This window comes from Brassica napus, chromosome A9 (genome assembly GCF_020379485.1).
Source record: "Brassica napus cultivar Da-Ae chromosome A9, Da-Ae, whole genome shotgun sequence".
NCBI lineage: Eukaryota > Viridiplantae > Streptophyta > Magnoliopsida > Brassicales > Brassicaceae > Brassica > Brassica napus.
In genome coordinates, this window is record NC_063442.1 from 15,181,719 (window position 1) to 15,197,965 (window position 16,247).

Genomic DNA, 16,247 nt, shown 5'->3' on the forward strand with positions numbered 1-16,247 from the left:
TATATGGTATAGTAAAATAATCCTTTAATTAAGGAAGAGAAACAGCGACCACAAATAATAATGATATCATAACGTCCCAGAAGGTGAACGTAAAGTATGGGCCTAAATCTAAAAGTCGTGAAAGGTAACTGATGGTTATTGCAGTGTTTCCGTTTTATAGCCGTGTGGGACACCAAAGCTATGGCCGTTAGATGCAATTTGAATCGCTTATAAGTGAATCCAACGGATAGGATGGAAATGGAGGTGACGCAGAGGATTAGGCCACCTCTTTCGTCTACAGAGCCAGCGTGGAGCCAATCAGTATGCCTGCCGTCAAACAATGTGTGACGCAGGTTGTTTCGATTCCTGACTAGAAATTTGCAATATGCTAAGCTTTAATAATCTTCAAACTCAAGTATAAGCCCCGTACTTTTGCAATTTGCCAAACATTTTGAAAAAGAACATTTTGTTTGGTGTTAATTCATAATTTTCATGTGTTTATATTTTTTTTGGTATCTACCTTTTTTGACCGAAAGTATACTTTACAGGAAAAAGGGAACAATTCAACGCTCATAGTTGGCCACAATTGTTTGCAGTTAGTTTATTTGGTGGATACTAGCACCAAGACGACAATGGCCCTAATTAGCTGATGTATATGTCTTATGGGGTAAACTAGATTTTGATTATTGTTTTCACAATACAGAAAGATTTTTAAACAAAAATATAATGTTTTTTTTTATGTTTAGGCACTTAAAAATAATACAGTTGTCAATTTGTAAAATAGTTTAACTAATTTACTTTTATATAAATGTATTACATTTGTTTAATAATTTTAGCATGTTGTGATGTTAGATGACATTTATTTTATTTTTAATTATTAAACTCCATAAATAATATTTCAGAATTATTTTTAAAATTTTAATAATTAAAGTGAACGAATCTTTATTTATAATATCACAAAAATTGAAATTAATTAATTATTTAATCAATGAGTATTAAAAAGTTATAAGATTTTGTTATAGTAAACATGAAATATCTAAAATTAAAAATATTATTTAAATTATAAAATAATCTTAGGTGTCACAGTACATTTTATTTAAATAGTATAATTTCTAAATAATGATCATTTTCTTCTTTAATGGGAGCTTTAGAAATAGTTTAAAATAACATAAATTAGTCTTGTTCATGTTCTAATAAAAGTATAAGAACTAAGTAATATACAATAAAAAATTTATAAATTAATAATGATGATACTATGACATTTTATTAATTTATATGGTTATTAATTTACCAAAAGTTTTCTTTTATAGATTTTTCTATTTCAGATTATATTTTTATATAAATCAGAAATAATTTATTTTATTTTGAAATTAGACTTTCGTATTATTTTTCTTATAATTGTTAGTATATATGAAATATTCGTTATAGAATTTAAATATGGTTTTAAATATAATTTTACTAAATATTATTAAAATATATTGAATTGTTAAGAAAAACATAGATAATCTCACTGTGAATATAGAAAACAATACATTATTTTTTTTGTATATATATAAAATGTATATATAAATTATTGATTTATGATTTTAATGGAATCATACATTTACACCAAATTTTCTAAAATTATTATCTAATTATTTTATTGATTTGTGTCTTATTTTAAACCACTCCAACTCGAAACTTGAATACTTTATTAATTTAAAGTTTTTATTAAATTATCAAGTATTAATTTATAGAGTTTATACTGTATAACGAGTAACAGAAAATTAACTAGTTCTCAAAACACTAAAAGTGGTAATTAGTTGCAACTGACATACATGATTTAATTAGTTGTACAGTATACAAAAATGATTACCAATATCCATAAACAATTCCAACTGTAAATTTAAACATATGAACATGTAAAAGGTTAACATAGAATAGACATTATAAACTATATTAATACAAAAGAAAATGGTATATGTTTGATACAAAAATAAATAATCATTTAATCAAAATTACATATATGTTTTTCGTCAAAATTAAATTTTATTAATTACATAAATTAATTACATACTTAAAATTCATTAATTTTATTTTTAAATACAAAATATAATTTAACAATAAATCACATACAATTGTTAGATTTGATTATGTGAATTTTCATATCTTAAGATAGTACAATTTTGTAGAAACTCTTGTTCTATTGCTAATTATTAAACCATAGATTACATTTAAGGGGGAAAATCAGATAAGAAAAAGAGAAAAAGAAAATAGCTGCGCTGTACAAGTCGTGAACTAGCTGCTATAAACTCTCTCCCGAATCCCACTACACTTTGGCCTTTTTCAACTCTCTCTCTCTCTCCTATGGAACCACCGCCTCCTTCTCTCTCCTCCACCGTCGTTCCCGCAGCCACCTCTTCTATACCTCCTCCTCCTCCTCACGTGCCATCATCTTACCCCGAGTCTCTAGACTCCTCCCCAAAATCCCGCACCACCGATGCCTGGGACGATCTTCCTCCTCCCGCTGGCGCCGCCTCTTCCAAACTCCGTCTCATGTGCAGTTACAACGGCCACATCCTTCCCCGCCCGCACGACAAGTCGCTCTGTTACATGGGCGGCGACACTCGCATCATTGCCCTCGACCGCACCTCCTCCCTCTCTTCTCTCATCACTCGTCTCTCCAACACGCTACTCAACGGCCGCTCCGTCACGCTCAAGTATCAGCTACCCAGCGAAGATCTTGATTCTCTAATCTCCCTCACCACCGAAGAGGATCTCGATAACATGATCGAGGAGTATGACCGTACCATCAGTTCCGCTAAACCCTCGCGTCTGCGTTTGTTTCTCTTCACGGCGAAGCCTGAAGCTACGCAATCGATGGGTCAGATTCTAGAGAGTTCGGCTAAGAGTGACGATTGGTTCCTCAACGCTCTCAATAGAGGTTCCGACGTCAATCGTTTACTTGGCTTGGACGATGCCGGAGACAAAGATGACGATTGTAAACAGCAGCAGCAGAAGCAACAGATTCAACAGCCTCCGCCTCCGCAGCAAGGAGGTCAAGATGTGCATAACTTGCCGGACTCTCCGATGTTGGATACATCCTCCTCCTTTGGATCAACTTCTTCCTCCCCTTCGCTCGCGAATCTACCTCCGATTCGTGTCCATGTAGAGGAAGCTAAGGGGATGCAGGATCAGAGGCTTGGAATCGAAGAACAGTTCGCACGATTCAACGTCGGGAATAAGATTCAAGACGACGGGTTTGCAGCGATCTCGTCTCCACCGCCGATGCCTGTGACTATCACTCTTCCTGCTGCTCCGGTGAATGCTACAACCGTCTCAAGTGAGGTCTTCTCCGACGACGGTGCTCCGGCTGGATACAGAAAGCCTCCGACTCCACGTTCACAGCCTACTCATCAGGTGAAATCGGTGCCGTCACCCGATTCCGTTTCCAGGTACTCTCATCACTTACTTGAAGCTTCATGTGCCTTAGATTTGATTGGTTAGATTCTGATTTGTTCTCCATGTGTTTGTTAAAATGCCTCAGTGATAGCAGCATGAACAATTCTGTGTTTCATCAAAGACCTTCTGTTTACCAAGAGCCTGTTTCTCAGATGCCTTCTTGTTCTTCCACTGTAGTTACTGGTCTGATTAATCCCTCAGATCCAAACACACTCTTATCTCATAATCAAAATCAGAATCGGAATCAGGACTCGGGCTACATCCTTCACCCTCAACAGCAACAGTTCATACACGCACCTCAGTACCTTCATCACCATCCCTCTACTGGCCTTCCTGTCCAAAGTTACATCCAGGTTTACCCTTCCCAGCCTCAGCAGTCCTTCCACATGCACCCTAGTCAACTAGATCACCAGCCTTACCCCTTTTATTATGCCACTGCTCCAGTCCCACCTAAGCCTTACAATATTCCTCTCACCCAATCTGGCAGTGTGAGTGATTCTCTAGGGTCTCTCCCTTCTAGCCATCCCCAGACGCTGCCTAATTCCACCATGATGGCTCCACCACCAAACAATCATTTGAGAAATACTCCGCAAGCTACGGGTGGTGCTCAGATTGTTCACCAGGTACCACCTATAAGTCAGCAGCAATTCATGGGGTATTCTCAGATTCATCACCCACCCCAGTCTGGTTCAGCTGGGATTCCCAACTATGGATATGAATATGTGGAAAATGCGCCTAAGCAGGTATACTACACGCAACAGATGGGTCACGCACAGTATCAGACAATGACCGGGCCTCCACCTGCCATGGTGTTGCCTGATGGCTTTCCTGTTGCTGCTAAGCTTCCAGCTGAGAACATGACTCAACAGATCCAGAGTTCACACCCATTGTGACACACAAGGAAGATGGATAACAATTTTGGATGAAGGAACTCGGGTTGGTTTCGGAACATATAAATGTATATCTTTTTTTTTTCTCTCTTATTTTCTAAGTTGCTGCATCTATCAAGTGTCTAGTTTCATGTTTGTTTATGGACTATGTCAAAATGTGTTGTGTGAGTAAGTATAAGGTAGTAGTGTTGCTTCTTTGTAATTTACATTATAGTTACGATGGATACTGGTTTCCTGGATCTTATATCATATTATTGTCATTCCCGGCTGGTGCATTGTTTTTAAAATTTGATCAAAAAAAAAAAAGACCAGAGGGTAAGAGGTAAGACGCTTTTTAATGTCTCTCTATCACATACTTCAGGCTTGTGATTTTGTATATAAGTTCAGATCCTGACTGTGATTTTTGTGCACCAAACATTGACGCGCCGCTGACCCGATTGGGTTACAAAAATCTGAAATTTCTCTCAGTGGGTCAGCTCTCCATCCCTTGCAGTTAGTGATATAAAACCAAGAACTCCACAAAGTATGCGGTTATGTCCTCTTCTCCTAAAAAAATCTTCTTCTAACACTCTTTTAGCCTCGGCTTCAGGCTATAAATACTCTCAAAGAGCTCTCTTACTTGTCTATGGATTCTCATCAAAGATCTCTCTTTCTCAACTCACTCTCTCTTTATCTGCACTTGTGGATAGAGATGTCAATTGGGCTGTCCATGTCTAATGGGTATGTCCAAATGGACAAAGCAGTTTATTGGACATTATTTTTCTTAAGTCTAAATTGTACCTAGTCCAAATTGTCCAAACCCAAAATAGACCATTCCAAATGGACTGTCCGCGAGGCCCAAACAAAATGTATACTTTAATACTAAACTAGGTTAAGACCCGCGCCATGCACGGAATGAACATTATATATAAAAAATATTTTATATATTATATGTTTATAACATATTATGAAATAATAAATATATATTGAATAATTAAAAAGTCATTATCTACTACTTAAATAATTAAATTAGTGCGAGCATATAAATAAATTTTATAAATCGAAAAAATATTTTTTTATTTGATATGATATATAATTAAATTTAAATGATAGCAATATATAGAGTATATGGTATATTTAAATATTAATATATATTAGATTATGTTTTTCGCTCATATTTTTTTGAGAAATTAGGCTCTATATACACCAAAAAATTTAATATTTGCAAACTACCCAAACACTAACTTTGACACTGTTGATATTTCTTTAATACAAAATTACCCCTGCCCAAACTATCTCCTTCTTTTTCTATCTTGTATATTCTGCCCGAATAATCTTCTTCATTCTCTCTATTTCTTGTATTTTCTTAAAATTACTCTACACAATTTCTTTTATGTTAATCTACAAATGTTTTCTTCTGATCTTTTCTATTTTCAACGATGTCAATCAGTTTTAAATACGTATGTTTCAATTAACACAGAATATGAATTTAACGTATATTAGCCTCATTCCAACTAGAAATCTTTATCTAGCTTTTCTATCGTTTTACTCAAATCTCAACCATGATATGAATATTCAAGATTTTGAACTTCTTGAATCTATCTCGTAGACCTCTATCCTTTGTGAGCTCTCCCCTAGAGTCCATATCTTGTTAACAATGGCATGAACCTTTCTAATGTGAGGGGCCGAATTAAGGAATTTTCCAATAAGAAAATCTTCCCAAAGAAGATTCGCATCATCAATGACAGCATCTGGAATTTCTACAACTGTTTGCCCATCCTTCTCTGTAATATCTCATACCTCTTCAGAATCTTTTTATCTTTCGCGATTTCTACCCACGAAGAACTTTTTGAAGACCTTTTATTCTGTACTTGAACCGAGTTTCAGTAGTCTCAGATCGCACCTGCTTCTCTAGATCTCCCCCAATCACCTTCGATCCACCTTGCTTCACTAAATCTCCGTTCGACTCCAATCCCCCGTGCCCCAGATCCAAAACCTTTTCTATAACCGCTCTATTTCCTGATCCTTCCTGACCGTCAATAACCCCCATCGGAGAGCCAGACAAGTCCGGCGGAACCGCCGTATCCATATTGTAACTGTGCGATCGTTGATCGTTTATGATCCAACGGCTATTATGGTCAACAAAGTTGACTTTGAACTAAAACAGTTTGTACTCAAACATGAAGGCCGACATTGATTGAGAAATAATTCCATTTAATAAAGGATACTAAGTAGAACTATTTCTTAAAAAAGAAATCGTACAAATACTCGCAGTCTCGAAAACTAAGATCCAAAGACAATAATAAAAGAGAGCTCAAAATGTCTTGACTAACAAAAATAGCAAAATCCAGGAGTAGTGAAAACAAACAGATCATAAGACTCGAGAATGGAAAACAAGACATCTCTAATTCATCCTCCTGATAAGCTCATTGATGAAGTTTTCACGGTTTCCAGCATCACCACCTTCAACGTAGTGATTCCTCTTCTTCTTGAGACCACCAAGCGGTGCCTTGAGCTGGAATGGCCACAGGAAGTTGTTAGCCTCCTTGAAATGAGGTCCAACTGTTAGAATCTCGTGGATCAAGTCCTCAGTGCAGATGATCCCATGTTTAACCAAACCCTGTTATTGTAACAGGAAACAATAACTGTCACTTAAATTGATTCATAGAAAGAGTAACATTAAAGAAGGTAGGACCAAAGACGACAGGATAACTAACCTGCTCTACGATAGAGTTGTCAGTCAAAGCCACCCTCTGGGAGTTGAGCTTTCCGTATCCTCTCTTGTAGATCAATTCCTTAACACTCTTCAAGTTAGGGAACCTGAATGAAGATAAGAAAGGTCACTCACTACTCTTGTCATCACGAGTTCTTATCATGGCAAGAGATATAAGATTCATACCCGTAGGTCACATAGGGCTCAACACGACGAAGCATGTTCATTGTAGCCTTGTTGACTTTGAGAAACACACCGTTGAATATCTGCATTACGTTAACATCAATTTAAAGCATTTCTTGATTCTAATGTCAAGACAAATCAACAAAGCTCAGCCCTTTGTCACTAAAGCTATGTTCAATACCAGAAGAACATAACTGTCTAATGTCACAATACCAAACACTAAAAAACCAAAGGAATAGTATGTTCAGACATACCTGTCTCAAACGCAAAAGCTGAAGAATTTTCTTTGTCTTCGGGTCAATAGCATTGATACTGCAAATCAAAGAAACAAAACATAAGAAAACAAAATAGATCATTTCTATGGCAATAACAAAGGTAAAACATACCCACGAATACGGATGATGAACAAGAGCTTAGCTTCAGGGTCAACATAGAAACCTCCTTTAAGCTTAGCCTCACGTTTCAAAGAGATCAACTCCTTCTCCTATACAAGGAGACAATACTTCATTTACACAGAACCAAAGCTAGCACGACATTCCCTAAACAAAGTAATACATGTTCAGCTTCTCGATTTGGATCTAATTAGTTACCTTCTCGGCGTACTCCTTGGCGTACTGCTCGGCCCTTTTGTAGATAAGCTTCCTGTTGGCGGCGTTCGTCTTCTTGGCTGCTTCAGCGTTCTGCTTCTTCGCCAGGGCCCACTCCTCCTCTCTCTTCCTCTTCTTCAGGACTGACTCCGGAACTACAACCTTTGATTCTGTCATTTCTGATGAAGAAGAAACCGACACTAACCTCTGTCGTGCTTTGAATCAAACGGAGTTCCAAACACACTGCGGCGATGAGTGACTTTATATATGCCCACTCACTCGAAAATATTAGGGTTAAGTAGATTATAAATGGGCCTCATACGCCTCATTAGCCCATTTATTATTTTTTCCTGAGGTCCGGTCCATTAAGAAGCGCTTGATGTTTCATAGCTTGCGGACAATAAACATTAAACACAAACGCTCTTGTTTGGGTTGGAGTTAAGATCCCAAAGTTGCTTGTAACCTTCCTTAGTCTCTGATTTTGAAAAGTGTATATTTTTTTCTCTAAATTTTGTAATGCGCACACATATATTTGTGAATATTGGGGTCTTCTAATAGAATTTTATGGTAAGAATTGTTTTGGAAGAATTGAAGATGAATAAAACTAATTTTGTTCAATCTGTTAATCCATTCCAACATTTTACATGTATAAGTGAAAGAGTATATATACAATCACATTGATCTTTTGTGCAAGTGAAAGGAAGGTACTCATATGGCACGCCTATAATATACCATTGTGTTTGAGGTAACCAGCACAAATCAGTTTCTCCACCCAACCGGAAACTCACTTCATACCGTATCCCTCCACCAGCTCCCGGAGCTTCTCCGCCGTGAATTTCCCACATTAAAGGCACGACCTCCACCGGAAGAGCCAGCTTTACTTCCAACAGAAAGGTACAATCTTCGACTCGTCAACAATCACCACGAACAACAGTGGATAAAGTTCGGGCTAGTTAATGTAACCAAAGTAAAACAAAAATAACATAATAATAAACGTTGTATGACGTATTATCCTCTCTCTTTTGTTTGTCACATTGGCATATAATAAAGCAAGAAATTTACACAAACTTGATGAAAGAAAGAATAAATTAATTACACGATTTTTAAACATATATCTTAAGCTAAAGTAAAAAAATCAGATAAATAATATAAAGAATATTATGTGTGTTTACAGTATACATAACCAACAAAAAAAAAGAGTTTGTGGGTAAGTAAAAGGAAAAAAAGTGAAATGGGCCGAGCAGATCAGCCCACGTGACCCGAAGTTGCGGCGGCGAGAACCCACTGGAGGAGGTCAAGAAGGCGAAAGGCTAAAACAGAGGAGGAAACGGGAACACTAACGATGAGGAGAAGCAGCGTTGCGATTGCAACTGTGGGCCGAGAATTCATGAGGAAGCTCTGGAGAAGACCAACGGATTCGCAGATGACAGAGTCGTAGCTGCTGTAGAAACGCTTCTCCCAATCCATCCAGTGAGAAGGAGGCTCGTAGTTTCTCTCAACCATCTTCATCTCGTGGATGCGTTTCCTCAGAACGATCATGTTCTCGTCCACCAGTCTCCCTCCTCCGTAGTAATGGTCCTTTCCTGAAGACGCAGCCGCAGAAACGCTCATCATCATCTTCTTCTTCTTCTTAATCATCATTTTATTCGCGGAAAATACCAATGGATGGAACCTGAGAGGTGATATCAAAGCCGACGAAGAGATCATTGTAGCTTCCATTGTTTATGTTTGTTTGGAATGTTTGAAGGAGATCGTTGTTGTTGGTTGGAGAAGGTAATGGACAAGTGGAAATGTATTTATAACCAAATAATAATTTGGATAAAAGTGGGGGATTATATGATTATTGATTAGCGCGTTGCCACCACTTGCCAATCTCATCAATTTGGTGAGTAGGAGGACCCACTTTTCCTTACTTCCACGTCTTTTTTCTTTTCTTAACTCCCTCTCAAGATTCGGTGATTCCATTTAAATCTTCTTACACGTCTTTTACTATTCATCTATCAAACCAATTTTGTATTTAACATATTTTTTTTTTCGGAACCACTGTATACAGTATTAACCCCTGTTCTAAAACGCGTCTGCAGCGACCGCTTAATCGGCGATTAAACGTGAATCGGTAAGCTATTGTGGCGTGTTGCCCCAATTCGTCCAAAAACTCGGATTCTTCACAAAAGGTTCAATTTTTCTAAATTGTAAGCTATAAATCATAAGTTTCCTGTGAATATATCATAATTAGGGATAAACATCAGAAAAATCAGTGAAAACGAAGGAGAATCGCGAAAAAAAAAAGTTGAAACACACAGAAATAAACATCACCATGCCTCGAACCCGCGCCTGTACTTAAACATAAGACCCCCGAACCAATAGACTAACATGAAATCTTGTGAAGCTTGGACAAATAATAATATATATACCAAACATAGATAAAATTAATTCCCGATTAATCCCCGATTTTTTCTCAACTCGCTAGGCCCGGATTACCGCACGGATAGCGCGTAGCGAATTTCCTGTTAATATTATTAACATATCTATGTTTTCTTTAGACTACTTTCGTTGCAGCGCTCTTGTACATTGAAGTTGAAAAATAGTCGATGATCTATCCATTTTGACCTATGTTTTTTTAATGAGATTAGTCGATGATATCGATTTAATATGTGATCAGTTTATGACATAGCTAGTCGCATTAGTTATTAGGATATGTTAATGCATGCATAATGAGAAAGGAAAGTTGACATGTATTGACGAGGATATTACAATCGATGCATTGTGAAACTTCCTGCGGTACGCTAACTTGTTAGCTTGTTGATTTAGGAAACACGGCATTTAGAAATGAAATGAAATTGAGAAACCTCCTTTAATAATGCACATGATGTGCCAACTGCCAATGCATATATTTGTTGCTCTTTTCAATTATACTAATAGCATATATTAAATTCCTTTTTTACAACCGAATTGACCTCCCATTTGTTTATATGATTGCACCTGAAAAAGCGTACAAGTCGGTGACCCTTTTTAATTATGCGATTACTATCATATCTTAACTGTAATAACCTAATGTTTAAACAAATGATAACTATGTAGACTAATTTCTTTTTGTGCCACTTTTTCTTCTAATACCCTTTAGTATTTTCCAAAATAAATCAAATAAATAGTTTTACAAATAAAAAAAATGAGAAATAGTTACTACTAATGAAAAACCTATATCACTTATTGGTATTTTTTTCCAGTTCTAAAAGAATGTTTAAATCATAATTTTATATTATGTTCTACAAAAAGTAGAATTGACATTCTATACAGTAGAAAATGTAATCTATTTTTTCATTGAATCTAATATGTTTAGAAAATGTAATCTATTTTTTTCATTGAATCTAATATATTTAGAATATATAAACTACGTAAATAATAGTAATCTAAAAATATTTAGAAAACACATTCCACGCTTAACCTATCGTTCTAAAATCTTTAGAATCTGGAATCTACGCATTACTATAAATCTAAAACTTGTAGAAATTGGAATCTATACATTACTATAAATCTAAAACTAGTAGAAATCAATTTCAAACATGTTCTTATGTTCTACATATAGTAGAATATATATTATACGGATAAGGATAATCATTTTCAAAAATATGGGAAGAGAATATTTGGAAATATTCAGTTTCTTTATATTGATTAAATCGATTTTTTTTTTTAAAAAAGAAGAAAATTGTGATTTATAAAATCAATTTTTAAATTAAAAAAATTAAAACATCGATTTGGAAACTTCTTCTTACGCCATCTTTTTCTCCCCTTTGTCCTTCAAGGAAAAGAGTAAAATGGGTTTGATTGATTAGAAATCGAGTTGTAAGAGTTCAGCTTGTGTTTGTTTGGTTCAAATCAAGTGGGAATCAAACCAAATTTAACCGAAAAAACCAGGAAATCGATTTGGAAGACTTACATGGGCATGAGATCGATCGATCCCAAAGACACTACCGATCGATCGAAGTGGGATCGAGCTTTTGCGATTGACTGACCTGGGCTTGGTCGATCAGTATATGCTCTACATATTTTTGTTGTTCTGGATATATTTATCAAGATCGACCGGTTGCTTACGGGATCGATCAATCCCTTTGAAAAACAAAATTTTGAACTTCAGTTTTTTTTGGACGATTTTTAATATTTTTTGTAATTATTTTAGTTAAAAATTATATTTTAATATTTAACAATTGTTTTATTAATTTTAATTTCGAGTTTTTAATTGAAATTAAGGATAATATTGTCATTTTAAAAATATTTAGACTAATAGAACATAAAGTATATGAGATTAGCCTAATATGACATAGTTATCATTTTGTTGGCCTAGAAAAACAATTTTCCCAACAAATTAATGGGAGAATTGAGAGTACATTTCAATGCTTATTTGTCTTACAATGTCCTCATCACATAGTCACAGATCAAATTACTATACCAGTTTTCTTAAAACCTATAATCAAAATTACAATGCATCACTTTAAAACCAAGTTCTTATGTTGATATAACATATTTGATGTAAACAACAACAAAAGGTTTTTTTTTTTTTTTTTTTTTTTTAACAATAACAAAAAGTTGAAAGCCAATTTTCAAAAAAAAAAAAAAACAATAACAAAAAGCGTGATCTGAAGGCCAACGCAAAGATACGAGGATGTTTGGACCAGACGCCACGTTCCGTACCGTTGGGTATTTTGACTTTCGCCCAATGGGCGGCTCTCATATTATTATCTTTTTTTTTTCCAACTAATTTTATTAAAATAGGCCAAGCCTAAGAAACATAAAAGCTAAAAGCCCACAAAAAATATTCAATCGGAAAGAAAATGGACCAGGCCCAAACTTCTTCTACACCTTTCGAGCACACGTGTCTAGATCTCAAATCCAGAGGACACGCGTCACTCGATCTCTTCATCTTCTCAGACGCCGGCGACTTCAATGGTGTTTCACCCGATTCACCCCTGAACCATCATCATTCATCGATTCCGGAACACACCAGAACCCATGACCTCATTCCATCTTCACCGCAACCGCCTTGACTCATGCGTATTCTTTATCGGAGAGAATCAAATCGCCGAAACGAGATCTCATCCGTCACCGTTCGAGCACACACCATAGCAAAACATCGCGCAAGCCATAACCATCTTTCACCGGAGAGCTTCTCTCGTCCTACGACGAGAGCTCATCCACCAAATCACAAACGACACCACCTGAACAAAAATACGAAACCACACCCTAAAGCAGATCTAGGGAACGAAAAGCCGAAGAGGCAAGGCAAGGAAACCTTCACCCCTCGGTAGCAAAGCCGGAGACGATTGGATCTATAGAAGCCTCCACCTTTTCGGGGTCTTAGCCGGCGACGCAGAGCTGAGGAAGCCTCCATCTCCCAGAAACTTAGTCGGCGACTACGGAGCTATAAAAGCCTCCATATCCCGGAGCAAACGCTGAACTCAAAAGCTGGCTGTCACATCGAGCCACCGTCCTACATCCTCCCCGCGAGGCCATAGAAAGAGGAGTTACCGCCGTTCAAAGCACACTACGAGCGGGGCCTTTTCCGGAGCAAAACCCTAGCTCAGATCCGCAAATATATCGGAGAGAGACCACAGATCGGAGCACACAGTTAAAGGAATGAAACTGAAATGAACAGAAGGGAGCCACCGGCGCCGGCACGCGCTCGGACGCGCCGCCGGACGCCGGGTCTGCCTTCACACGCTTTTCTCTCTCTCTCTTTTCTCTCAATGTCTAGAAATCTTATATTATTATCTTATCTACTCGTTTAATTAGATAACTAATTCGGTTATTATTATAATCTAATAGTCTATTTTGAGTCTGGATCCGAATCTTCAGACGTCAATCCTGACGTTACCATTTTTGAGTTTTGCAGTTGTTTGTTGCTCAGCTAGTCAGCTTTCAGGCAATATATATATATATATATATATATATATATATATATATATATATTTTTTTTTTTTTTTTTGAACGAGCTTTCAGGCATTGTTCAATGTTCCCAATTCACAATTTATTTGGAAGTCACTGCAATAGACTTTGTCTTCACCTAGAGATCTTTAATATATAATTTGTGAAAATAGAGTCAATATTAGTTTCCATTTTGTTTGTGGATAAATAAAGAGATGACAAAAGTGGCTACGTCAAAGAGTTGAAGAAGTCTAATGAAATCAAATGGATCTTACATTGGGTTTAAGGCCGAGATTGTAAGAAGAACCCTCTTTTTATTCAAATCTAAAACCTCAAGTGCTCACCTTCCTCTGTTCTCACTTGTTACCTGCAGGAGAGTGGAGATGAATCAATAATCACCACAAAGCTCAATCATTAATTATAAAAACTTATCACGAATGTGTATTTATAGATCTGTATATCACGTTTTAGTTAAGCGTGTTGTTCTTAAGTATATTTTTGGTCATACAAAACCTTCGAGGACAAAGGGACGGATTTCCCCCCAAGATCCTCCAATGATGTTTGTGCATTTGTAACTGAACCTAAATCTCGAATCTAGAAATATGATTTTGTACGTGATCAAATCTGTAAAAATAACAAAATGTATTATGTTGGGCACTACTTTGGGTTATGAATATTATAGGAATCTTACTCAAATTTGAACAGATACTGGAAAAACTTGAAAACTCCGTAATTAAGTTGAACTATGTGATTTTCCCGTGCTCATGCATGGATAGAAATATTTACAAAATAATTATATTATAAAATTATTAATATTATATTTTTAGTTGAATTATTTTTTAATTTATATGTATAGTTTATTTTAAATAATATTATATTATTTTAATTAGAGATCTAATTTGGATATAGAATATCTAGTCTATTTGGTTATTACTTTGCTATATTGGATTGTATCTACTTTTCCAAATTTAACCATAATTTTTTTTTGTGCTGAAATAGATTAATTTTTGATTTTTTTTTTGCAGTTAGACTTTTAATTTTGGCCATAAAAATTTTGATTCTTTAAGTAACTCATTTTGTGGGTTATATTGAGTTACTCATATTTTTTCGAGCTGAAGCACAATCACTTTTGATTTTAGTTAAACTATTTGTGTAATTTTATTTGTTGCATTAGTTCAATTCTTCTTCTAAAATATACATATATAGTTTTGTACAATTCTTTTGTACAATTTGATATTTGTGGATTTGTAAAGAGGAAATTTCATATCTACCACTATCATGGTACCATTTTTTATTTTTATCACCATTAAAAATACATTATCAAAATTATCATTTTCACTAAGTGACAAAAAACTCTGGAGAAATTTCATGTTTTTCACTTTTATGGTACCATTTTTCATCTTTACATCCACTAAAGGGACATTTAAAAAAAATGTCTTTTACATTAAGTGGCAAAAGACTATTATACTCTTGTTCTATATATATATAATAAATCATTATTTAAATAAATAATTTTTTTTTATGTTTTTGAATTGAACTTTTTTAAATTCAAACTTTTTTTTTAAATTTTGTTTTTGAATTTGTTTTCTTGATTTTTTTTTTCAAATTTTCTTTTTGAAGATCAAAAATTATGTTTGAAAATATTTTTTTAAATATTTTTTTAAGTATTTATTTATATATTTAGAATCCTAAATTTCATATTCCAAAAACCCTACCCCACCCTCAACTCTAAACCCTAAGTCTAGATTAGTTAACCCTAGGGGTATAAGTGTCTTTTACCCTTCATTAAAAGTGATTAGTGTAGACATGAAAATTAGTACTATGAATATGATATTTGTGGCAATTTCCCAAAGACTCTTATACAATTGTTCTATATATATATAATACATTATTATTTAAACAAAAAATAAAAATAAAATTGTTTTATATATATTTGTGGCAATTTTTTATGGTTAAAATTATATTTTTATGGTTTTGAATTATACTTTTTCAAATTCGAAATTTTTTATAATCTTTTTTATTTTTTTTTCAAAATTTCTTTTGTATAGGGCCAAATTGTATAAAATTGTTTTTTGGAAGTAGTACATTGTCTACTTATCAAAAAGTACAATATTCCTAACTAACTTATATTTTCTAACGTAGGATTGAATTCTAAAAAATATCAAAAAATTGTAAATAAGGAAAATACTTTAAATAAGAAAATTGCATGTATGTTTTATTAAGATGACCCACTTATATAACCAACATGAGGATATTTTATTTTATCTTTATATAAAACAAGTACTAGAGCTTTTTTCCGCGCTTCGCGCGGATTATATATTTTTATCTGTTATAATGTATTTTTTTGCCAAAAAATATAATTGACCTTCTGAATATAATATAGAATTTGAATATATTTACATGTGACAGATACAATTTTAAATGTAAATCTATTGTTTAGAAAAGATAAATTACATTGTTTTACCATTTTTTAATTGTTTGGCCATTTTCAAAAATAGTATTATTTGTTTTTACAATTAAAATAAACTTAAGATATGATTGTACTGATATATACAG

The 16,247-nt window shown here is 34.6% G+C and overlaps 3 protein-coding genes across 3 annotated transcripts; 1 reads left to right on the forward strand and 2 right to left on the reverse strand.

Moving 5' to 3' along the window:
* Positions 1-2,269: 2,269 nt before the first annotated feature.
* BNAA09G18520D lies at positions 2,270-4,572 on the forward strand. Its single transcript, XM_013872905.3, has 2 exons — positions 2,270-3,413; positions 3,506-4,572. The coding sequence occupies exons 1-2, from the start codon at positions 2,326-2,328 to the stop codon at positions 4,311-4,313; spliced, it is 1,896 nt and encodes a 631-aa protein (XP_013728359.1). The 5' UTR covers positions 2,270-2,325; the 3' UTR covers positions 4,314-4,572.
* Positions 4,573-6,482: 1,910 nt separating this feature from the next.
* On the reverse strand, positions 6,483-8,070 carry LOC106432061 (60S ribosomal protein L7-2). The gene is made up of 6 exons (XM_013872907.3): positions 7,776-8,070; positions 7,572-7,669; positions 7,440-7,497; positions 7,189-7,268; positions 7,007-7,109; positions 6,483-6,909 (listed from the first exon to the last, which is right to left on the reverse strand). Exons 1-6 carry the CDS (start codon positions 7,947-7,949, stop codon positions 6,694-6,696), a joined length of 729 nt encoding a protein of 242 aa, XP_013728361.1. The 5' UTR covers positions 7,950-8,070; the 3' UTR covers positions 6,483-6,693.
* A 774-nt stretch (positions 8,071-8,844) lies between these two features.
* On the reverse strand, positions 8,845-9,737 carry BNAA09G18540D. Its single transcript, XM_013872864.3, has one exon. The coding sequence runs from the start codon at positions 9,489-9,491 to the stop codon at positions 9,018-9,020; it is 474 nt and encodes a 157-aa protein (XP_013728318.1). The 5' UTR covers positions 9,492-9,737; the 3' UTR covers positions 8,845-9,017.
* Between the last annotated feature and the right edge of the window lie 6,510 nt (positions 9,738-16,247).

Coding starts and splice junctions, on each gene's coding strand:
- BNAA09G18520D (XM_013872905.3), top strand. CDS start 2,326: ATGGAACCACCGCCTCCTTCTCTCTCCTCCACCGTCGTTCCCGCAGCC. Junction 3,414..3,505: donor TCACCCGATTCCGTTTCCAG/GTACTCTCATCA, acceptor AAAATGCCTCAG/TGATAGCAGCATGAACAATT.
- LOC106432061 (XM_013872907.3), bottom strand. CDS start 7,949: ATGACAGAATCAAAGGTTGTAGTTCCGGAGTCAGTCCTGAAGAAGAGG. Junction 7,269..7,439: donor AGCTTTTGCGTTTGAGACAG/GTATGTCTGAAC, acceptor AACGTAATGCAG/ATATTCAACGGTGTGTTTCT. Junction 6,910..7,006: donor ACAACTCTATCGTAGAGCAG/GTTAGTTATCCT, acceptor TTACAATAACAG/GGTTTGGTTAAACATGGGAT.
- BNAA09G18540D (XM_013872864.3), bottom strand. CDS start 9,491: ATGGAAGCTACAATGATCTCTTCGTCGGCTTTGATATCACCTCTCAGG.